Genomic DNA, 26,213 nt, shown 5'->3' on the forward strand with positions numbered 1-26,213 from the left:
CACACACTCAAATGTTCTAATCCCTATATCTATACAACCTTACGGTGTAAACCTATGATATTTCAAACTTCAATTATTTTATCCAACAGAATTCATAGTTTGAAATATCCAAGGTCTATGACATTGGCTTGCAAAGATATAGGGATTAGAAAATCAGAGTTTGTAGCAAAGACTCAAATTCTTAAAGTTAAAGGAGTATAAACAGTTATCTAATCGCTGTTAAATGCAATTTAATATTATTGGTTTTCCTTGCCAATTAAGGCACAATTGTAGCATTAAATTCTGAAAATTTCATTGGTATAGGTAATTATAGATTACAAAAAATAAAGTTTATAAGGCAACTATCCCGGATATCTATTTAATAATCTTTTTTAGTAAAATCGTAACGGATTCAAAGAAATGATAGAGTAGGTCAAAAAATTCAAAAAGCTAAAAAAAAACTATATTATTTTAAATATTAAAAAAATTGAAATTTTGTCAACAGTTCCTTTAAAGTATTTACAAAGTTTCCTTCTTTGATTCCTTTATATTGAAAGGTATAGAGAACTAGTTATATATCTTCAACATTTGACTCAAATCCTTTAGTTTCTAATTTTTAATAAAGTAATTGAGTCTTTGCCAAAAACCCAAAATTCATAATCCTTATATTTAATTAAGAATTGAGATAATGGGATTGATATAAAAGGTAGAGTAAAGTGCGTTATTTGGTTATAAAAGAATTACTTAATTTGGTTATCTTATCTTTCAACCCGAATATCATTGCATGTAAGATGTTAAACCAACCAAAATTCCTTCTAACTAAATTATTATTATCATTATTTCTAAAATCTAAAAATTAAGCTTAACTCTAACCAAATAACACACTTTACTCTACATCGCGCGCTAGACAAACAATTCCTTTAAGCTAAATGTAATCGAAACATAGTATTTCAGTGCAGCTCTTGTTTTTCAGTTTTATCAAGAAGAAAAACTAAATTTAATGTAATCGTGTTATTTGAAAATTCAACATAACATAGAAAACAAAACAGAAAACAAAGCTTGAATATATTTAAATATTTCAAGGATTTTACAAAATGCTAGCTTTCATTATTATTAGTCCAAGGTCTGTTTATATCTGTTTCTATAATTTCCAATTATTATTGGGAAATGATGAAAGCAAAATAAACGATAAAACCTCAGTCTGTAAAAATCCTTCTTCAATATTGGAAATTTTTACCGTCAAAAGAACACTTCAAAGTTTACTTTTCATTCTTTTCAACTTTTCTGTGATCTAAATTTTCTGGATTTTAGAATCAATTTAAAGAAGTTCATTAAACATTGATCCAATCATAGAGTAGCATATCCAACCATAGAGTAGCAGATCCAACCACAGAGTAGCAGATCCAGCCATAGTGTAGCAGATCCAGCAATAGAGTAGGAGATCCAACGATAGAGTAGTAGCTCTGACCATAGAGTAGCAGATCCAACCATAAAGTAGCAGCTCTAGCCGTGGAGTAGCAGATCCTTATAAGCCCTTTTAGTCCCTGTAGTCCCAATTTTAGTCCCTGGTAGTCCTATGTAGTCCCAATTGTAGTCCCTTGTAGTCCGTTGTAGTCCTCAGGACTCCCATGTAGTCCCTTTTAGTCCTTGTAGTCCCTTATATTCCCTATTCCCATGTAGTCCCTTGTAGTCCCAATTCTCATTTAGTCCCTTGTAGTCCCATTTAGTCCCTTGTAGTCCCATTTAGTCCCTTGTAGTCCCATTTAGTCCCTTGTAGTCCCATTTAGTCCCCTGTAGAAACATGTATTCCCATGTATTCTCTTGCAGTCTCTTGCATTCCCTTGCATTCCCTCGTATTTTCTAATATTCCCTTGTATTCCCTATTATTCCCTAGTAAAAGGGAATACATTCCCTTGGTTTCCTTTGTAGTATAATGTAGTACGCAGTAGTCTCCTATAGTCCCCTGGAGTCCCTTGTAGTCCCTTGAAGTGGCTTTAAGTCCCTTGTAGTCCACAGTAGTCCCTAAGTTTCTTTATTGCCTAGTTTTATGAGACTTTCATATCTTATTTACAAAGCTATCTGAGGCAATCAAATGTAATCATGTCAATACAACTGCTCAAATTAAACTAAAAGTAAGGGGTTAAAAAATTGTCTCTGTTATCATTTCTACGGCCAATGAAGCGGGAGTTATATTTTTAATATTGATAGTAAATTTTACAAACCTTGTTAAAAATAATTCAAATGTTCTTAAAAAATATTTCAGACTTTAAAATTTGTCTTGAATGATGGGACAGAGTATATTTCATTAATATTTCAGGTAGATACTATTAAAATTTTGATTTAAGTTGACATACGTAGACATTATTGTAATTGTTCATGACTTAGGTCTATACTATTGTAATTTAGGTCGACATTATTGTAATTAAGCATTATTCGGTCGACATACTCTTGCAAATTAGGTAGACATTGTTGTAATTATTGATGATTTAGGTCGACATTCTTTTGTAATTTATGTAGACATTATTGAAATTATGTATGATTCAGTTGCACATACTTTTGTAATTTATGTAGACATTATTGGAATTATATACGATTTAGGTTGACATACTTGCACGCATTGATAATTCTTGTATTTAATTGTTATTCAGGTAGACATTCTTGTATTTATATGTAATTCAGGTAGACATTCTTGTATTTATGTGTAATTCAGGTAGACATTCTTGTATTTATGTGTTTTTCAGGTAGACATTCTTGTATTTATGTGTAATTCAGGTAGATATTCTTGTATTTATTTGTATTTCAGGTAGACATTCTTGTATTTATTTTTAATTCAGGGACATTCTTGTATTTATTTGTAATTCAGGTAGACATTCTTGTATTTATGTATAATTCAGGTATATATTCTTGTATTTATTTGTAATTCAGGTAAACATTCTTGCATTGATTTATAATTCAAGTAGAAATTCTTGTATTTATCTAAATTCAGGTGAACATTCTTGCATTGATTTGTAATTCAGGTAGAAATTCTTGTATTTATCTAAATTCAGGTAGACATTCTTATATTTATTTAAATTCAATTAGACATTCTTGTATTTATTTAAATTCAGGTAGACCTTCTTGTATTTATTTGTCATTCAGGTAGACATTTTTGTTTTCTCTTTGTAATTCATGTAGACATTCTTGTATTTATTTGTAAATCAGCTAGACATTCTTGTATTTATTTGTAAATCAGCTAGACATTCTTGTATTTATTTGTAAATCAGGTAGGCATTCTTGTATTTATTTATTATTAAGGTAAACATAATTGTATTCAATTGTAATTCAGCTAGACATTCTTATATTTATTTGTTATTCAGCTAGACATTCTTATATTTATTTGTAAATATTTACAGTAATCTTAATACATCAATACACAAGAATATTACTTGATGTTGAACAGCTTTCATTGACTACAATTGTCTTTAATTGTACTTTCTTGGTTTTGATAATGTTTAAACTGGAATATATATAGATGTTCTAACTTTAAATTTACTATCTCAATCCTATACACCATTTAATCTAAGTATAAAGTCAGTTTGCACTGGATCCACCAGGTTTACAACTTCAATATTGTTCTCCCACCTATTCTTTAGAAAAACCTTATCCCAGTCGGGCTATTTTCGTGTGATAAGGTTGGAAGGAGGGGGGCACAGTGTGATATTTTAGGGGGTCAAGGGGAGGGGAAGAGGTTGACTGACTTTTGCCACAATACTCCTATTAAAATGCATTTGTCTTGTGTTTCATGATGAGACAAAATGAATATATACTGCAGATAATCTTTTCATTTACAAACATTGTATCAATTGTAGCTAGCATTGATTTATAATGATTTCAGTTTATAATTACTTTTCCCGTTCATATATTTATCCTTGAATGGATCCTGTAAATCTGCAATATATTTAGAATGTCGTCTTTGTTAAAGCTAACTATTTTGGGAAAAAATATCATTTATAGCTTTTTTACACAAAACTATAACAGATTCAAGATATATAGATAGATTCTAACTACCATTAATTAAAGATGTAGTGCCACAAGCCCGCCCAAGTATTGGTTTGGGCTCTGATTTGTGTGTAAAATATCATTTTAAGAGTTTTCACGGTAATTACCAGTTTTCCGTCATATTTCAGAACTTCAACACAACATTAATCTGAATCAGAGACTTCTTTTAAAAAAATAACTCACTCGACCAAGTCAATTTGTCTCGAATAAAAGGTTTATGGTGTGAACTCAATATTGCTGACCCCCCCCCTGATACTCCTTGGGAGGGGGAAGGGGCGGGGGGGAAATTGTCCTGAGAGTTCATAAAGGGATTGTGAATGTAATACATAATACTATTTCGACTTCTCTAAGCAAATCCACTAAAAAAATGTTATAATGATTATGATGTTGGGAGGTTTAAAAGTTTAAAAAAATATCAAGATGTAATCTTGCTCCGTAGCTCAAAGATTAAAAAAGAGTTAAGGAATATTTTATAAATTTTTAGTAATCTTATCCCCGACGTATGAATTGATTTTTAACAAAGGTATTAAATCTTTACCACAAATTAAAATTTTTCCATCCATATCTTTGAAACCAGATTATGTAAACCTTTAAAATTTTAAGCTTAGATTATCTGATCCATTAGAATTTGTAGTTTGAAATATCTAAGTTTTACAAAATCCGAGATGGAATTTAAAGAATTTGAGCCGCGGTTTAAATCCGCCAAAATCCGCCAAAACCCGGTTTAAATTTAGCGCCGGCTTAAATCTTGAAACATTTGATACAATTTAAAGTGGAACCAACGATATTTAAGCCGCGGCTTAAATTTAAACCGCCGCTCAAATTCATTAAATTTGGCCACAGGTTGCACAAGTATTGGGATTAGAACATCTGAGTTATTGCAGGCAAAGACTCAATTCCTTTCTTTCTGCTTGATTTTTGGTTCCTGTCCGACCACATGAGCTAGCTTGGTATGATAATTTAATAAATTATTCTTTTTGATCCCATCAACTATCTTAGCTTTCTAATAAGAAAACAGTTGATATCTTTTATATCTCTAAATCTGGAGAAAATGCTTTTCTCTTTTACTTTTCTCTGAAATTTTACAGCTTTGGCAAACTTTCAAAACCTTTTAACGTCCTTCAAGACTTGGCAGATCTATCTAATACTAACGAAAGCTTAGCTATATAATTAAACCAATCTGTACTTTTAACAGAATCATATATTCAAGTACAATTATTTCTATAAATATTTTATAGAAACAAAGGAACTGAATTCTTGCTAAAAACTCTAATTGTCTTTATCATTTCAACCCTTTGGTGTATTTCAAAATTTATAACGTCAGGTTGCAGAGGTATAGAAAATTAGACATTGGGTATTGGGATTTTGAACCTAATCCGCTTTAAGATGCGCCATACAGTGTTTTTATTCCAAAAAGCATTCTTGAAAATTGGTAAAATCCAATAGCAGGGAAAAACGGTAAGAGTTCCATGTTCATTTTTTACGGGTTCTGGTAATGTTACTTTTAATCGAATAATTACTCTATATAAATCATAAACCAAAGAGAATTATTCTAAATTTCTCTTCTGTTCAAATATTTATTTTCCAAGACCGCATGTTAAAGGTCTGACTACATTTATAGGATAGGACATAGACATAGAGAATAGAATATATATTAGAGTGGAATTAAAGAATCTCTCGGTATGAATTTTTTCAGTCCCTTTTAGCCTGAAAGGGAGTTCAAAGTGTACAAATCATGCAAATGTTCACAAATTATAAGCAGTATAGAGTACATTAAGACAGTATGAACCCTAAACTATTCATTTCAATTTCGAATTTTTAAAGCTGTTAAATAAACTTTATAATGAATTAGGTGAATAAAAAACATCATTTGATTTAAAGTTATAACGGAAAATCATCGTTTGTAAAGTGAAAGGCATTGAGTCTATGTGAAATGATCATTGGTCAATTATTTGGTTTTCTTTAAACATTAATTTTAGATTTTCTATAAAATGATGTTCAAGGGCCCAAAAGGTTATATAGCATAAGTATGTGAAGTACACCTGCAGTATGGAAACAGTACAACAAAATGGCCGTTTTACACTTTTTTCTAGTAAATTACCATCTAATATATATTCTATTCTCCTTGAACATAGATTAATAATAAAGTCGACCCATGTCACTTTGTATTGGGAAAAAAATATTCATATTTATGTAATGTTTTGTAATTCAATATCTAATTAATGACTTGAATTTTTGCCACAAACTCTGATTTTCGTAGCCCTAAATCTTTGCAGCCAAATATATATTATTTAGATATTTCAAACTATGAATTATGTTAGATTAGAATACCTAGGATTGAAATATCAAAGGTTTACACCATTAGGTTGCAATGATATAGGGATTGGAAAATTTGAATTTGTGGTAAAGACTCAAATTCTTTATATGATACATATAGATTAATACATATAATCACTTGGCTTAACATTTTTGGCATTCCTCTGAAATGATTCTAGTAAAAATATATATTGCAGTGCCAATTTTGCAAACTCAGCTGACTTCTGATAATCATTGCAGGATTCCTAACTCGGAAACCAAGCTGAGAAAATATTTGAATATTGTCAGAAATAATATTTCATAAAAATATATTTTAGGAAGTATCCGCAGTTATGGACAAATATAACGGAAGTAATTTTACTGCAGAGAGACAGTTCCAGGTAATTTTTTTATTAATAATAAAAACATTAATTCAAATAATTATTAAATATAATTCAAATGATAAACAACATATATTAAAGGCGCGGTAGCAGTAATTTCAAAGGTACAACTCAACCATATAATCTGATTTACAATATGTGAATAACAATGTTGAAGATCTCGTGCTTTTCTATACAGAAAAGTGTTAAATTCTGTTTATTTCCTTCATTGTTTATATCACATCATGGTAGGGAAACTACAATTTATAATAAAAATCAATTTATAGCCAGAAAAAAAGGATATCTCATTTGTTCTTGATCTTACAAAGATGAAATTTTGAAATTACACCTTCAGTTGTCCCTTTTCAGGAATATTATAAAAAAGTTTTCAGAATTTAGTCCCTTTAATAAATATTAAAAAAAAAAATAATGTTTAAGAGTAAAAAGGCTGAGTAAAAAGTATGTATTGCCTTGGCATTTTATACCCGTTTCCTTTTATGGAAAATATTTATCACCGTTTCTAACTTAGGTATAGTGAATAGATCCTCTCGGTTTCTTTCTAAATTTAATCAAACTTTTAAAACTTTTTATGATTCAGCAATCACTGGCTTTCTGTATCTTCTAGCAACAATCATATGTCTATATATATATTTTGCTTGTCTGTCTGTCCAAGTTTGTGTGATTGTTTGTATCCAATAAACGTCAAACGGTTGAACCGATCCGGCCCAAATATTTTGTGGAACCTCACAGGACCCCAGAGATGGTTTATGGAGGATCAAAATTTCAAGAAATAGACTCTAACAAAATCCACGAACTTTTTTCATAAAATCTGCAAAATTATTTATACAAAGAAAAAATGTTTAATTGAAATAAAAGCAAAGATAGTTTCGGAAATTTGTTGCAAAGGCTTTTTGGTAATGATCGTAGACATCTATATTTGTCTCTATCAAAATTCGATCGTCATTAAATTTTTAAAAATTTTGAAAATCCGCGAAATTTTTGTAAAAATCCGCGAATTATTTTTGTTTTGTTTACGATGTACACAAAGAGAACATGTTCACAACTAATTTAGAAGATGGGCGCGAAGCGCCCTCTAAGGCTAGAAAGAAGGGCGCGAAGCGCCTTGAATTTCTAGTTACATTAAAATATAATAACTTATGATGAAAATAAAAACAAAAAGAACAATAAATTAAATAAAGATAATATTTATAATATTATAAATAATTAAAGATCATAAATGATATGACGTTAATCATGATGGTAATCGACAATGATAAATGAATGTAGAAAACCTTTTTTTTCTAACTTAACTTTAGGATGATGTTGTGAGGGGTAGAGGGGCAGATGAGTTGGGAGGGGACAGAGGTAGAAATAGGTAGCAATTTAACATTTATTTTATATATCAATATTAGTATTGATATTGATATTAATATTTATATTGATATTGGTATTGTTATTAATATTGATATTGATATTGATATTGATGTTGGTCTGATATATATATTAATATTGATATTGTTATGTATATATTGATATTGATATTGGTATTGCATATATATAGATATTGATATTGTTATGTATATATTGATATTGATATTGGTATATTGTTATGTATATATTGATATTGATATTGGTATTGCATATAAATAGATATTGATATTGGTATTGCATATATATAGATATTGATATTGTTATGTATATATTGATATTGATATTGATATTATATACAGGCTGCGTAAAGTGGAAGAATATCTAAAGAATGAAAAGGAAATGGAAAACTATTTCTCTAGGATCAGGTATTTTATAAACAAATATTCAATAAATAATGATACAGGAAAATTTATCGAGAATTGTCTGCTATCAAGTTCTAATTTTTAGTGGAATTTTAGAGAAGATTGCTTAAACGGTTTTACATTTGTCTTAAATAAATGAAAAGAAACATCCTATCGAACAAAAAAGTTTCGAAAATAAAATTTAGATTTATTATTTATTATTAGTTTATTACCCTTTTGAAAAATCATTGAATACCCCCCTTTAATTTAATAACGATATTTACCTTTTCAAACCTCCGGGTAGTTCAACTAAAACTTTCCGTTTGAAATATTGACTTTTAAAGTTTTCCTAAGTTTTAATTAAAGTGTTGTATTTAGTAATAAAAATAAAAGTTTCCACTAACTAGAGACCCGTCCAATAACTTATAATTACAGGGAATGTACTTAAATTACCGTGAATTCAAGTGGAAAACAATCAAATTTTGACTGAAAATCAGGAAACTTTAGAAAAAAAAAAATCTGAAATTGATTTAATGGATTAAAACTTATTTTCTCTTGTTGAGTATTGAACTGATTTCTAGTTGGTTTTTATTTGATTTGGTTTAATCAATTTATCTGAGAATCTATCCAACTGTGTATATTCCTTTTAAATTGAGAATAATAGAAATCCATCCAAATAAAAAAAATTTAATAAGGTTTACAAGTACAGTTCCTACTAAATCGAAAGAAAGCTTTCTAAATTTTTAATACAAATGAGATCTAATGAAAATATCACAAACAACCATTTGATATTTGTTCCAAATCTTCTCCAATATATCCAATATATCCTAAATCCAATTAGCTTCAATTCTGACAAAATTACGGAAAGAATTTAATATAGTTTTCCAATCAATCTTGTATGTTACTCCTGAAGAAATTCATAATATAAAAGACTTGGCAGACGGAAATGTCTTGAATATAGAATACTAGCCTAAATTAATTGTGAACATTTTGATGGAGACAAATATTTGAAATTTTGATCATTCATAAACCTTCCCTGGGGCTCCGTGAGGTCCCACACAAAATTTGGGCCCGATCGGTTCAGCCGTTTTGACGTTTATTGGATACAAAGAAAGAAAGAAACAAACACCCAGACACCCAGACAAACAGGCAGACAAGCCAAATTTATATTTAGAATATTATGACGGTGTGTACATATATGTACTGTAGTTATAAAACCCAATTATGAAATTTATGCCAAAGAATAAACGAAAATCAACATTATGAGGTTCTATTTCGAAAATTGTTTAATTATTTGTTAAATGATGATTTTCTGTTAAAAAACATCAAAAAGTGGGATTTTTTACGAGCTTACTTGTACTAAAAACAATCAAACCATTTTAGAAACGTTCAAATTTTATATGTTTAATTGTTAGCATTATTTAAAATTTTATATGTGTTGTACTAGTACATGAACCATGAAAAGAAAGCTGTTCCTGAAAAGTCCTGAATTACTAGAAAAGACTAAATTCATTAACATCTTTATTTGACCATTAAAGAAGAGCTAACGCGATCTCTTTTCATCAGGATATCCGCTATCCATCATTCACTATCCACTTTTCACGATCCTATTTTCACTAACCGCTATTCAATATACACTATCCACTCTCCACTTTCACCTATCCATTATCGATCTACTATATCCACTGTCCACTATCCACTATCCACCATCCACTATCCACTATCCACTTTCCACTATACACTATCCACTTTCCACTGTCCACTATCCACTATCCACTATCCACTATCATCCACTATCCACTATCCACTATCAAATATCAAATATCCACTATTCACTATAACCGTTAACCACTATCCACTATCCACTATACACTATCTATTATATCTACTATCCACTATCCAATATTATTATAACCACTATCCACTATCCATAATCAAATATCAAATATCCACTATTCACTATAACCGTTAACCACTATCCACTATCCACTATACACTATCTATTATATGTACTATCCACTATCCAGTATTATTATAACCACTATCCACTATCAAATATTAAATATCCACTGTTCACTATAACCGTTAACTACTATCCACTATCCAATATTATTATAACCACTATCCACTATCAAATATCAAATATCCACTATCCACTATCCGCTATAACCGTTAACCACTATTTAATATAACCGTTATCCACTATACACTATCTATTATATCCTCTATCCAGTATTATCAACTATCCATTATATCCACTATCCACTATCTACTATTCACTATACACTATCCACTATCTTTTATATTCACTGTCCACTATCCATTATAATTGTTATCCACTAGTTATTTCCACTATCTTCTATATCCACTATCCACTATCCACTATCTATTATCCACTATCCACTATCCACTATCCACTATCTACTATCTACTATCCACTGTCCACTATCTACTATCCACTATCCACTATCCACTATCTAATATGCACTATACACTATTCAATATTCACTATAAACTATCAACTATCAAGTATCCACTATCTATTATATACACTATCCACTATAATCATTATCCACTATTAAATATCCACTAGCCACTATATCCACTATCCACTATCTACTATCCACTATCTACTATCCACTAGCCACAATCCACTATCCACTATCCACTATCCCCTATCCACTTATCCCCTATCCACTATCCATTATCCATTATCCACTATCCACTATCCACTATCCACTATCCACTATCCACTATCCACTATCTACATCTACTATCCACTATCCACTATCCACTATCCACTATCCTCTATCCACTATCTACTATCCACTATCCACTATCCACTATCCACTATCCATTATCCACTATCCACTACCCACTATCCACTTTCCACTATCCACTGTCCACTATCCACTATCGCCTATCGCCAATTTTAATCCTGATTTTCTTGAATTCCTCACAGAAAAGAAAACGATCAAAGAGAGCATCTTGAAAGAAATGAAATTTCACCAAAACCAGGAAAACTGTAAAAAGAAAGAAGTTCAGTTTAGATTTCTGTTTGCATGTTTATACTTGATAAAGTTTTCGACTATTTTGGCATTCAATGACGTATATTCGCATATAGTAGTTTAAGCCTCAAGGTAATATGATTTTGAAAAGAATCCAGAATTAAACTGTTGTTACATAAAAAATTCTTTTCATGCGCTTTGTTTAAGAATTTGACAAGAGGAAAAGAAAACTAGGGAATTGAGTTCCAATATTTTGTTCAAAGACATTTTTTAAGGGACAAAACGCGGCATGATGGAAATGACATCTCAACCACACAAAGAAATTATAAATTCACCGAGGTAATCTATATTTTATACATATATTTGGCTTGATGTTTTTTTCGTTGTCTGTTGAATCTTTGTAAAAACGGCATTTTTTTCTGAAAACTTATTAAAATATGATATGACATGTCGAAATTTATAAATATATTCTTAAGACTGAAGCAACAAAAAGCTAAGATTTCAACCTAGTTATAAATATCTAAATTTTTTAAATCGCCTTCATTTAGCTTTTTTTTTACCAAAGTCAAGATTTCAGAATGCTTTTTTTAATATTTCGCTATCACACCCGTTACTGATTCAAATTCTTCCTTGGACCTTGATATTTCCAATCCTGGAGCTCAAAGATTTAGCTTGAAAATTCAATTTAAAATAGAAAACTTTGCGGAAAAAGTTTTTATAAAACATGAAAGGAAGTGCGGGAAAAGTTTAAAAGTCTGTTGTTGAAAAAAATGTAATGCATGGTTGGAAAACATGATATCATACCAAAAAAAAACATCTGGGTTGCCATTAAACATGGCTTGGCAAATCCCATCATGAAGTGATTGTTTGAAAAGTATATATGTGCAGGGGTGGCTTACAATATTTTTCATTGAATTATTTTGCCAAAATATTTTACTATACCCGGCAAAATATTCATCCCTCCTTGGAATTTTACGCTCGGAACTTGGCCATTTTTATGTCAAAACCATCACAATCTGGGGGGGGGGTTTACAAAATTTTGGATTTATTAAATTTAATGAAAAATCTTCATTTTGATTGATGATTGATGAAAGTGCGTCGCAGAAAAAAATTTAAAAACTATTTTTAAAAATCAAAGTTGTGCCCTGTATCCCCCCGCCCTTAAGTCGCCACTGTAAATATAAATATTGCATATTTATCTATCTATCTTTCTACCTCTTACAAATAATCTGATAGGTAAACATAATGACAGTTTGATAATTTGACCTGAATCCATCATCCACAATACAACCATGTTTCACGGATTTCCTGAGAGAAACAATTAACTATTTTGGTTTGTTTGAATATTATTTATTCAGAGCATGTCAACAAAAAGGTTCTGTACAGGGATTACCATAATACTTAAGGATCTAGACTGTTTGCTTCCGTCACCCTGTTTATTTAGAATTTGAAAAACTTGCCATGCAGTGATTACAAATCTAAAATACTGGCCTGCTCGGGCGCTCCACGCCTCCTTTTCTTTTATAATAATTCTATCTTCCAACTGCTACTTCACTTTAAAACATAAGTTCGTTGCTACATTATGAAAAAAAATTATTTTTAGACTGTTTTTTGGTATATTTCCCGACAATATTTAAAAGGTTTAAAATTTAAAATTCAGCCAAGGTTTGACGTTTATTAAACACAAACCAAAAAGCAAGTAGAACATGTCTTCAGGAATGGTTGTCTTTTTTTCATTTTGTTAGATAAAAACCCAACAAAAGTAGGAAATCGTCAAGTACTTTTTTAAAACAATACATTTGTGAAACTATTTCAAAATGATGAATGAATAAAAAAAGACGTTAGAACACAGTCTTCTCTCCAAAACTGCTGTATTGAACAGAATGGTGGTACTTTTGAAAAGACCTAGAGAAAAGCCAATATTACCAATAATTGATAAAACTAAAATCTTTTTATAAATACATAATATTTGCATAGATCATCAACTTTTACATATTAAAGTTTTGATTTTTCTTCATGTTGAATGCTTTAAGGGAGACTCGTTTTCAAAGATACGATGTTTCTTGGTTTAGAAAGAAAACTGCATTCTTACTTTATGCATATATACCTTTATTTGAAGATATCGTCTATACTATTTTGGTGAAAGTTTAAATTGTAGGACCGAGAATTTGGGCCAACTTTTCTACCCGACTCTAACTTAGACAGTAGTATATATATAGAATACTAAAGCTAATTCAACCTCAATAAAATCTTTTTATTTTCATTTTCTATCACTACCTAATCTCCTTAGCTGAACCATTTAAAAAAGTTTAGCTCGTTAGATAGGGATAGGAATCGTTATCACAAACTCGTTTTTTTAAATCTTAATCACTATATCTTGCAAAGACATACGGATTAGACAATCAGAGGCCTTAGATATTCAAAAAAATATGAATTCTGTTTGTTCAAAAAGTCTAAGCTTTAGCTAATAAAGGTTTAGACCATCGAGTTGCAAAGATAAAATTTGAGTTTGTGACAAAGACTCAATCAATTCCTTTAGAAATAGAAAGATGCTTAAATCTTTCACACCGATCAAACAACATCTTTCAATATTTGAATTCCCGACTTTCACTTCTAAGAGATTGGATGGTTAAATTCCCTGTGAAGGAGAAGTGAAATAATTAAGCTGAACTTATTCCGTCCAAACAAAAGTTTACAGTTTTACAAAATTTAGATTTATAAAACTACACTGTCAACATTAAGAAGACATTCTGGGATTACATAAAGGTTATTATCAAAAAATCTACAGAAAAAAGTATTGTGTTAAAAAGCGTGCAAATTTGTAGTAAAAGTTTAGAATAATTCACGGGTTCTATCAAATGAAAATGGATTCAGGGTTGATTTAAATTTAATCGCAGACTCATATTACAACATGAAAAGGGGTTGAATGAATACTAGAGCGCTACAACATTTTCCAGAGAATCATGATTGATTGATAGAAAATGATCAGAGAAAGCGTGGATTTAAACTATAATTTTAGATTAATTCACGTTTAGTATTTCAGCTGGAACTTTTATTCTTTCGTATTGGACTCTGAATGATTAAATATTGTTTGTTTAGGATGGGTTTAGTATGTCACGATCCTATCCCGTAGTTCCTCAACCCTCACTTAGGTATAAAACCACGATGAACTAAGTCTGGATTGTAAATCTAAGTTATGACAATATTAAATATAAATACCTAGTTAAATAAACAAGTAATATATACCCTTCAAAGCAGTAAAATGCCATAATGTTATAAAGAATATCATTTCAATAATAATCTTTCATGCTTCTTCAGTTCATGCTTGGTCGTCTCTAAATTGTAATGTTCAGTCTAAAACAATTCATTTATAATTCAGATAAAATATCTACATATAGATCCATCAACTATACTTGTGAGATCAAAACTTTATCAAGAGTGTCTGAATGGCTCTTATATGTCTATTCATCCTATTTTTATCTATTTTCTTCTTAAAGCTGTACTTGACAGATTTCTTTTATCAGGATAGGCATTGAGGGAGATAGAGAGTTTTCCCCTGAAAAACTTCAGGTAAACTAACTAGAATACAGTCAAACTTCAGGTAAACTAACTAGAATACAGTCAAACTTCAGGTAAACTAACTAGAATACAGTCAAACTTTGAAAATGTTAAAATAGTTTCCGTATTATTAGCTCTTTTCTTTTTTAAAATTCAACTTTATATTTATCAGGGTAAACAAATTTAAAAGTTTTCCTAGAAATTCAATTTTTTCAATAAAGAAATGAGTTTATGACTGAATTTAACATATATCTTTTAAAAGGTTTTGTTAAGCTTCATGCTTATTTAATTTTCAATTTTTATCGGGTTTCTAATCTAAATTTAGCAATCAGCTCAACGAAAAAAAAGTTTCGAAACCTTTTTTGCCTGTGATGTAATATCAAAATCAAGACTGCAAAATCAAATCTAGTTTACCAAAGAAAACCCTCTTTGAGCCTGATGTTTAGAATATGCAATGTTTATAACTGATATACCATTTTTACTTTTTCCTAATTTATTTGAAACTTTACTCAGTAACTATGAGTTATGACAACGCTATACACTGTTCAGTTTACAGGTTTTAAGAAAACACCTGAGATTTACAAAGATTTTGAAAGTTTACAAGGTCAAAAACTAGTATGAACACTAAAAGCGAATTCCAGACACAGGCGCGTACGAGGGCATTTGTCTATGGGGGGGCACAATTTGCGCGCATAAGCGCGCAAAAAAAATTTTTTGGTCCCCCCCCTTGGCAACATTGGTCCCCCCCCCTTAAAAACCCCTTTTTTGAAAAAATATTAATACCTTTTTTAAAAATGTTCTGGTAAACAAATTGATTATATACAAATTTGACTTGAAAATGGTTTTAATATGTCAGAACGTTGCATTGCAGGTCTTTTTTGATTCATTTCATTTAAATGCGGATTCGGATCCGGATCCGGATCTAGATCCTGGATACCTAAAAAATTGAATCGGATCCAGGTCACAAGTATTTCTTCAATATTTACAATTTTTTTGAACAAATGATAAAAATCAAAAATTTTCTCTTTTTTCACTTATTTGTTTGATAAAATTTGATGAAACTACAGAAATTGGGAAGTTTTTCCCTCATTAGTTGACAGTTGATATTTGTTTTTAGCATGTTTTGGTTGATACTTCATTCGTTGGATTTGGATCCGTGGATTCCCATTTTTTTGCGGATCTGAATCTAGATCGAGGAAGCTTAAATGCTGTGGATCCAATGGATCCGAATCCCAAGCACTACTTTTTGCAATCATCAGGATTTTCCTGTGACAGAAAGATATTTTTTGACAAAGAAAATGTGAATCATGTTTTAACCCTCTTTATGAAAAGGCTCAAATCCAATTTCTGCACCAATGTTAGTGTTAAACTTTTCTCTAATACAGTTGAAACTTTTTATCTCATTAATTCGGAAATCTATGCTTTGTGTAGATTAATTCATGTCAAAAAAATTAAAAAATTATATTAATTATCGTATTAAAATATCCGTCCATGTAGCACTGATTTCATATGTTAAAATTGTAAAGTCTGTTAAATACGCATCTTTTTAATGCCCAAATCAATATTTTTTTGAAATTGATAAATTCGACCTCAGAAATCACTTATTTTTAATATAAAACAGCACAAATAAAACTTTTTACATTGAATTAAATTTTATATATGTGAATATATGTAAATACATATATATAAGGAATTTCTTAACAATTTAGGAGTATCGTGCGTATTCCGTGAGAGATATTTGCTCTGCTAGACCTGGAGGAAGGTTTAGATCTGCTTCTCTAACTACAGGTTTACTATATCCATGGGGGGGGGGGGGGGGATTTGCTCTGCTACACCTGGAGGAAGGTTTAGATCGTTTATCTTGAAGTGGGGCGGAATACTTCTGGGGCATTTAAGTATATAGCTGAGATTTGAATATATAGGATATCATGGTTGCTGCTTGCTAGTGTAAAGGAATTTAGTTTTAGTAAGGAATGGAAGGAATATAAAGAATATAATGAATGTGCCTCTTGTTACCCATAAACAGAATTTAGATAGTTTTATTATCCTTCTCCATTCATACAAAACACAGTTCTTTGTATATTCTGGTATATTTATTCGATTATTATCTAGAATTGTAGAAATGAATGAAATTAAAATTATACTCTTGTATTATTTTAAACTAAACAATTTAAATAAGGAATTGAGTTTTTGCCACAAACTCTGATTTTCAAAATTCAATATCGTTACAACCTTTAATATTTCAAACTATGAACGCTATTAGATCAAATAATGTAAGATTGAAATATCAAAGGTTTACGTCATAAGGTTGCAAAGATATAGGTTTTACAAAAACTGTATTTGTGGTAAAGATTCAATTCCTTTCTTATCAGAAATAAAGGATTGTAGGTTTTAGAAAAATGGGATGATTGATGTCAATAACAAGGGCTATCGTTGTAATTTTAAGTTACCTAAATTTTGAAGGGCGTATTTACGATTCTTAACAATCCTTTCAACATGTATCTGATCAATAATGTTTAATCTAACAATTTACTACATTGTTTCTGAAGCAGATATCCGCAATTAACCCTATGGAGAAATCCCAATTGAAAATAAGCATGTTTCAAAGAATAAAATATGTATGTGTCAGTTTCATTGATCTTAATCAGACCAACCGTTGAGAATCCGACCTTCCACTCTGTAAATGGGAAGTCACTTGAACTTACGTTTACAAAATTACAATTCCTTTCAAAGTCAATATATAGGTAGAGCAGTGGAGGGTCCTCTAGTATCTAGAACAGAGTTTAAAGATCAGTTTAACAGGTCAACAAACATTATTGATTTTTCAAATTTAAATTAAATTAATTTTCCTTTGTTATTTTTCAGGATTTTAAATTAAATTTCTAAAATTAAAAAGCTTAGTTCGCAATTTTTTCGAAGCCATTACCGATTCTGGGGGATATATTTCTAATTTTTGTTTTTATTTTCTCTCTGATATAAAATATGATATTTTAAGTCGTGGCGAAAGGAAAGAATTGAGGCTATATTTTCGTTGATAGCTCTTCTGTGATAATGGTAATTTGAAAAATTGGCACTGATGCATTTATTTGCATTTTGCATTTTGAAAATTAATGTGTTGCAAATTTCAAATTGCATTTCTAAGATAGTTTTCAACCATCATTGCGGAGCCGAGTAGAATATTTGAAGGAGTTATTATTTTAATAATAAAAAAAAAACATTAAAATATCAGTTTCGGAAAACTGGTAGTTCCTGCTCCTACTTAGCAAAAATATCATAAAATATTTTAAACTCGCTTGGGAACCTTCTCAATTTCAAACTTTTAAACCAAGCTAAACTAGGATTGGAGTTCCCTGATCAAAATTTGAATCAAACACCAAAAATTGAAACAAACACCAAAACAGAGATTAATATTTTATATATAAAGATGCCTTAAACATTTAATTAAAAAAAATACTCATTACCTAAGTTTTCCTGGTTATATGAAATTTCTAAAAACTACATTTAAAAGTAATTTTTGGTGTCCCGCGGTTCTTCATGATTAAGATGATGTGGAATTCTATTTCTATTTTAGTTTTGGAAAACATGGATCCCTGTCTCCTAACTCTACGGTTAGCTCTATGAGTGATAGATCCATACCAAGCTCAGGTTCAGGGTCTTCTCCGACTCATCCTTATACCAGATCCAGGCCTATAGACTCAAGGTATAAATAAAGGTTGAAATTACACTCATTTTTAATGTAAGAAAATTATTTCCTATATTTTAATGAAATAATCCATTTTTTTTGGAAACTTTATATTATAGTTTCCTTTTTTATTCCTCGTTTTCAATTATTGAAACCTTATAATTGTTGCTATTGAGAAGCTTTTTGCATAAAACCAAAAAACTTGAGAGGAGATGTGATTTGAGTTTAACTATAAAAAAATGTATTACTAAGAAATTTTAATCACGAATATCCAATACTTATTTTTAAAAAAGGGAAAGTAAAGGATAAAAATTCCTGTAAAGATCAAGAAAAGCTCAAGCATTAAAATCTTCAGTTTCCCAAAACTAAAATTCGAAAAGAAAACTCTCCTTCAAGTTTGAAGATGAGAACAAACAGCTTCTCATAAACCGGGCCATATTTTATATATAATTTAAATTTGTCTCCATGTATTGGTTCATTAGAATAAATTATCTACTAAAACAAGGGAAAGGGATAACTCCTCAAAATATAAAAAAATAATTCAACCCTTATCATTTTACAAGACATGATAGAAATAAAAATTCCGGAATAATTTGTTTTAGAAAGCATGCAACTTTTATTTGATTTCAAGAAAAATAATCCTTGACACATGCATAGTATTGGTAACAAAAATAAGATTTAAGGCCAATTTTCTCCCTTTTTAAATTTTTTTCTTTAATTTTTTGTTTTCTTTTTTTCATTTTTCATTTTCTTCTTTTTTTTGTCTGAGATAGTCTGCCCCCCCCCCTGAACAGAAAGTTTTCTGAACGAGCAAAGTTGCGAAAAATATTTGAAAATAAAATGAATGCTGTGAGGGTAACAAGTTTGCATCCAAAGCATTAAAAAACATGAAAACCATCTTTATATTCTGTTTTCTTCATTCTCCTTCTTCAAAATAAAATTTGGAATCTTTTTATATTTGTTTAAATAAAATATTTTGAAAAATAAAAGTGTCAGAAACTGGAAAGAAATAATACAGTAAAGGAGCCAGGGGTACCAATGCCAAAAGTTTTTATATGGTCAAGAAAGTAAGATTCCTCCAAAAAGTGTAATTTTTACAGTGGAACGTCTTCTTTTTTCTCAAAATGTGCCTTGGACAATCATCTTTCGAAATATATTTCGTTCAGAAAATGGAAAATATTAGAATCTTATTGGCATTTCTTAAGTAATAGTAATAACAAAGACGACATTTATTCGACAGTTTTCTGGGTTTTACTTTGTATTTAATGAAGGTTTTTTTTCTAAAAAAGATAGTTCGCGTTTTTTTGACAAACAAAAAAACATTATTCCCATGTCATTTATTGATATGGGAAATTTTGTGTGTTTAAGCTCGCAATAAGTTTAATTTTATGGATAAAATAAAATAAATATTTAAAAATGTCTTGGTGCAATGATATCTAAAAATAGGTTTGGCATTTCTAGGAAACCTTTTATATACAAAAACATGTTTATTTGCTCTTACAAAAGAAAAGAATTTCTTACAGAGAATTTCAAATATTCAACTAACCCGATATTTAGATGGAAACTATATTTTATAAAACACTTGATAGTTAGTCGGAAACTACTCAATGATAAAATGGAAATTACTCAACAATTAGGAGGAAAGATCGAAATTACACGAATAATGTAATACAAGTTATAATGTTACAAGCAAAAACATGTCCAACTATTTATACATTGTTTATTGTATGTACGTAATATGTATAATATTGCACTTAGGTGGAGGTTAGCTTTCGCTGTTTTGGGAATTATCCCCACCTAATTAATATTAAAACGTTTACAATATGATGAATATTACTAAGTTTTGAAAGTTTACAATAAGTCGGATATTATAGAGACCGAGATGCACAATTACAAATTAATTGTATTGTGTGCTTGCAAGTTTAGTACGTATAATGGAATAAGATGTACAAAATCTGCGAATATTTACATTTATTTTTTGCAAGTATAGCAAGAGGGTTAATTGCTATTAAAGATGTAGGTGCGTGCCACATTAACATGTTGGATAAACTTTCTTTGAATATGCCTAACGAGGCACTTTTATTTTAATCAAGTGGAAGAGTTTATCACATATCTTAAGAAGTGTTTATGAGGGAAGATATTCTAATGTCAATTTGATAATAAAGATCTCGCTCAAAGTTTTTAAAGAGTTTTGTTAAATAAGGAGGGTTTATTATGTGAATCTATTTTTGCCTTATCAATAATCAATATTATTTCTCCCTCAGGCTGCAATTCCATATATTCTACAAAAGGGTGAAATATGGAGTTTAAAATAGTATGCTTAATGTTTGAAAGTAGATTTCTTACATTGATAATGCAAACACTGCACTAGATGCTTTTTATTATAGCTTTTAGATTGTGATTCCAGGTTAGGCTTTCGTCAAGATGTATTCCCAGGAACCTAAAGGATTAATTTTTACAACCAGCCCCTATTATATCTATTTCCTTACATACTTTGTTTGAGAGGCATTTAATGTCAGTTTATTTGCTTTTAGCCAGTCTGCAATTTTTGAAAGCTCAAGTCGTAAACACGCCATTTATGAGGATTAAAAATAAAATTGGGCCCAATATTGACCCCTGCGGAACTCAACAAAGTTTATCTTCAAAATGAGGAATTTACACCTATGATTGAAGTAAACGTTTTATACCTTTTGATTAATTTTGTAACCCTACCAATTTGATATCTCTCTTAACCCATAATAATCTATCTTTTTGATTAGTATATTTATATTACAGGTGTCATAAGCTTTAGTTAAATCAATGAAAATTCCTAAAGTATACTCAGATTCCTGTTTGTTTAAGTAAGGATTGGTAAATTTTATCTAGAAAATAGATTAAAGGTTGGGTAGTGTTATCAGGGGTCATATTTGCAAAAAAGGTGTTCATAAGTTTTTGGTGAGAGATAAACAGAGAATTTTTTTTAAAAACTAATTTTTTTCTTTTCTGAAGATAATTTAAGCTTCCGACAATCATATTTTCTTAAATATGTTGAATGTATGTACTTGAGACCAATGTATATTTTTAATTTGGATATCGAATTTCGCGAAAGCATTTTGAGTTTAACAAAATTACAAACAGAATGTTACTAATAAAAAATTTTGCACTCGTTTTAGTTTTGGACGAAATCCTTGAAATTTTAAATAATTTTGGTCTTTAGAATACTCAGTTGCTTTAAAAGGTTGTTATTTTCGTTTTTGTTTGCTTCAAATATCAATTGGGATTTAATCTGAAAATAATGATCCTCAAACTTTTAAATAAATAATTGAGAATTTTAACCCTATTCCCGCTGGGGGGGGGGTCAATTTGACCCCCCCCCTATAGTTTTTTTTACATAGCTCAAAAAGTATTGGTCTGAGGCTGTTGAAATTTTCTGACTTTTCTTACATACCCAAAGCCCTCCCTTTAGGCCTAAAACCGGGCTTTAATACTAACTGCCTGAGTCCTCAGGCACACTGCCTGAATGACTGCTTTTGCCTGTAGCAAACTAAATCTTTGTTTTGACCCACTTTCACTTGTCAGATTTTGATAAAATTTAGCTTTTTGGAAAGCCTATGACATAAGGAAACGGATTGCTTAAGTTTTCCGAAAAAAAAAATTGCAATTTTTTTGCAAACAACCTGTCAAAGAAAATTTGCACATTTTTAGTTTTTCTTGATTAAAAATCAGGTTATTTAAAATTTTGCAAAAAATTTTGCATATTTGAAATGGCATGGTTAAGGGCTTTTCAAAAATGTATAATTTGTCATTTTTTGGACAAATTTTTTTGCAAACATTTTACTATAAAACTGGATTTTGCGATAAAAAATTCAATTTTCGCAAATTTGCAAATTTTTTTGCAGATTCTAAAAGTAGAGCACAAGAGCTTTCTAATGATGTATCATTTGTCATATTTGGACATAAAACATGGGATTTAGAGGGGGGGTCAAATTGACCCCCCCCCCCAGCGTATCCTGGTTTTCAAGTACCCCAGCAGGGATAGGGTTAAAAGCCTAATTTTGAATAATATTGAAATATTTTTGATAAATCTACTCTGCATTTAAATAAATGTCCACTCAAGTGATTTGCGCCAATACAATGCCCGTGTACACTGATAGTTTGTTCTTCAAAACATTGTAATGTATTCATTTGAATTTGAAACTATAGCTTTTATAGGTCATTTTTCAAGAGCTTTCTAATGATGTATCATTTGTCATATTTGGACATAAAACATGGGATTTAGAGGGGGGGTCAAATTGACCCCCCCCCCCAGCGTATCCTGGTTTTCAAGTACCCCAGCGGGGATAGGGTTAAAATAGATACATCTGATTTTTTTTTAAATTTTGGAATATTTTGAATTTATGCGAAGAATTTGAAAAGTTTTAAATATCCGGAGACAATTTCCTGAATTTATTCAAATAAATTCAATTCCTGGAACACAGGATGACTTTAAATCGTTTTCAGAAAATGAATAAACTTTTTCCGGCCTCCAAATAAATCTGATGGATGAAAAAAAATCAGAATAATAAAACGCTCTGTGCTTTATTTAAAGAATAGCTTAAAAGGCTGAACTTTGTTAAGTAGTTTTTTTTTTCAGTGATTCAAAGGTTAAATTCAAAATATTGTTTAATTTTTCCAACTACGCTCTGTGCTTTATTTAAAGAATAGCTTAAAAGGCTGAACTTTGTTAAGTAGTTTTTTTTTCAGTGATTCAAAGGTTAAATTCAAAATATTGTTTAATTTTTCCAACTACTTCTTAATAACTAAAGATTAAAATAAGTATTTTTTAGTTCTAAAATGTCTGGCTATACAAATGTATCAGAGAGTTAGTTTTAAAGGAAAAAGGTGGTGCAACACTTCAAAGTAAACTCAATATTGAACATTTATGTGGGTTGGCTAGATCACTGATGTAAGCTTTTTTTTCCACCGGTTAGAAAGTAACTGGTTTGGCGTCTACATAAGCTGTCACGGGTTCAAACCCCGCACCCCACACAAAATATATTTCAGAAAGATGAAAACCCAAAATGCTTGTTTCTGAGGGATCATGGTTTCTATCTAAAAGGGAATCCCTACATGCATGGTCCCTAAAAGTGAATCCCTTTATGCATGGTACCTACTGCCTGGTAGTGACCCCAAAATACATTTCCCTAAGCAATGAACCCCTTTATGAGTGTGGTGCCCGAAAATAATCCTTATGTGTATGATCCATTGAAGTAAATTCCCTTGTCTGCATGGTCCCTGTGTAAGTCCAAAAGAATGACTTGTATGAAAGTGAGCATGAAGTAAACAATTCATTAATACTACAGGCAATATCAAACAGGATGAGACTTTATCAGTATACTTTGGTATCTGTCTTACAAGATACAACTCAAACCCTCTCGTTGATACATGAGGTATATAATTCATCTAACACCCTAATCGAGTATTATTCTAACTGATGTTTATTATGATTTCTATGGTACAGGTTAGGTTAATGACGTGATTACAAGATTTGCGTCGTTATATACAAGTTGAGTTAGGCTTATCACAATACAGATTTGACGTAGTTACAATGTAGTTAGTTACAATGTGCAACGTAATATATCTATGTGTGTTCAGGTTAACAAATATAGGGTTTACTATGATAATTGTTACAAGCATAACTCTGATGACTGAGATAAAACCATCTGTAATTTGGTATAAATTACTGGATACTCAACCCTGCAATGCAATATTAAATCATGACAACAAAAATAAAAAATAGTTGAATACATTAAAAAACACTGTATACATAAATCATTAAAACTCCCAAAAACATAAAAAAATATGCAACTTTTCATTGCAGTCTGGATCTACGTGAACTTAAAACTAGAAGGAAGGGTTAAAAAGGTTCTAAAAGAAAAGAGCTGGATTGTTTCTAAAGTTAAAGTGTGTGTTGTGCTATCTTGTTGTTCGTAATGTTACCATCTATATTAATATTTTATCTGAAATGTGTAATACCGAAGATAATATTGCAAAAAGGGAGGTTTGCACAAGCACACTTTCTAACTTCTAATGGCGGAAAGTTTATCAGTTAAATAAAGAGACTGTTCAGATTTTTCCCCCAGGTTTTCAGCTGGTTCCACGACTAGGTCAACATACAGAGATTTCTCCGGGTCCCGTGCTGAAGCCAGGCCTAAACCAGTTCTTCCCAGTGGTAATCTTAGGATGGAAGGGGACTTCTCCAGGTTAGTTTTAGGGGCACCGAGCTGTAATAAGAGCTAGGATGCCTCGCCCAAGGGGACAATATTTTTTTTCAAAGGAATATTTGAATGAGAATAGGTTTAAAACTAGGAATTACTCTTGTGTATTTACGAGTGGTCTTTAGCTTTAGGTTTTTGTTGATAATACGAAATTGAATTAAACCTGGATTACCTGATAAGATTGGGCGAATAAAGAATTGCCTTTTCGCAATTTTTTTTTCAATTACTTGTATTATGTTAATAGAATTTATTAAAACAGATGTTTCCATTTCAATTATATAATGATATATTTAGAGAGGTGAGCTCTAAGGAACATTACCCTGAGCTTCCATACTCTAGGACACCTGCTTTTCCAAGGAAGGAATCCCTTAAGCTCTCAAGAGGTGATATTTTATCCTTTCTGTATCTGTATCTGTATTCTGTATCTGTATCTGTATCTGTATCCGTATCTGTATCTGTATCTGTATCTGTATCTGTAATCTGTAATCTGTAATCTGTATCTGTATCTCTATCTCTATCTCTATCTGTATCTGTAATCTGTATCTGTATCTGTGTATATGATTATTATCTGTGCGTAGGTCGTTTAGAAACTGCGACAACCTACAAGGATTTTATCGACGAAGAGACGAGATTTAACAATCTTCGTCGCACATCCAGGTAGTATTAATACTATCAATGTTATAATTATCATCTTAGCTGAATTTTTATTAGGTATGTTTTTTATTATTATTATCATCAAGATTATAAAATTAACTTATATTTGTTTAATTACAGATATGATTACAGTCTTCGTATTCCTGATAAACTGGATTGGTTGTAAACACAAGAAGATTAAACAGCATGGAGAATAAAAAATAGACACTTGAGATCAAAACTTTTTAATATTTTATGTTGTTCTGAAAAAAACTAATCCATGGCTTCTACGGTCAGACGGATTGAAAATTAAAAGTATCGACCAGACAGAAACTAGAAAAAGTGCTCTCGGTTACAGAGGGTCCGCAATAGCATGAGTCAGAAGAGTCTCCGGTCTAAAAATAGAGTTTCAGTGTTGTACCAGAACGTTCTGACTTCTTTTTTGATCGTCTTTATATCGGCACTATGCGCCAACAAATTAAGGTGTGTAAACTTTGTTGACTATTTTGGAAAAATATCAAGAGATCAAATGCCAAATGATCAAAACTCTTAAAATGATCAAAAAAGTATACGCTAAACAGTCGGGGCAGCTACTAACTTTTTCAAAAATATTATAGAAATAGAAATTATAT

At 30.4% G+C, this 26,213-nt stretch overlaps 1 protein-coding gene across 1 annotated transcript; it reads left to right on the plus strand.

Moving 5' to 3' along the window:
• The first annotated feature begins 1,633 nt into the window (after positions 1-1,633).
• Positions 1,634-26,213, plus strand: LOC111709419 (uncharacterized). The gene is made up of 14 exons (XM_023483081.1): positions 1,634-2,296; positions 6,651-6,713; positions 8,009-8,067; positions 8,423-8,488; positions 11,748-11,811; positions 14,572-14,624; positions 14,997-15,042; positions 16,740-16,818; positions 17,775-17,832; positions 18,602-18,730; positions 24,814-24,933; positions 25,243-25,331; positions 25,527-25,605; positions 25,723-26,213. Exons 2-14 carry the CDS (start codon positions 6,666-6,668, stop codon positions 25,766-25,768), a joined length of 936 nt encoding a protein of 311 aa, XP_023338849.1. The 5' UTR covers positions 1,634-2,296; positions 6,651-6,665; the 3' UTR covers positions 25,769-26,213.

This window comes from Eurytemora carolleeae, unplaced genomic scaffold, assembly GCF_000591075.1.
Source record: "Eurytemora carolleeae unplaced genomic scaffold, Eaff_2.0 scaffold965, whole genome shotgun sequence".
Taxonomy (NCBI): Eukaryota; Metazoa; Arthropoda; class Copepoda; order Calanoida; family Temoridae; genus Eurytemora; species Eurytemora carolleeae.

Excerpts from the sequence above, each read along its gene's own strand:
- LOC111709419 (XM_023483081.1), top strand. The coding sequence starts at position 6,666 with ATGGACAAATATAACGGAAGTAATTTTACTGCAGAGAGACAGTTCCAG. Across the intron at positions 8,068-8,422 it reads GGGGACAGAGGTAGAAATAG|GCTGCGTAAAGTGGAAGAAT; the intron begins GTAGCAATTTAA and ends TATTATATACAG. Across the intron at positions 16,819-17,774 it reads ATCTGCTTCTCTAACTACAG|GTAGAGCAGTGGAGGGTCCT; the intron begins GTTTACTATATC and ends GTCAATATATAG.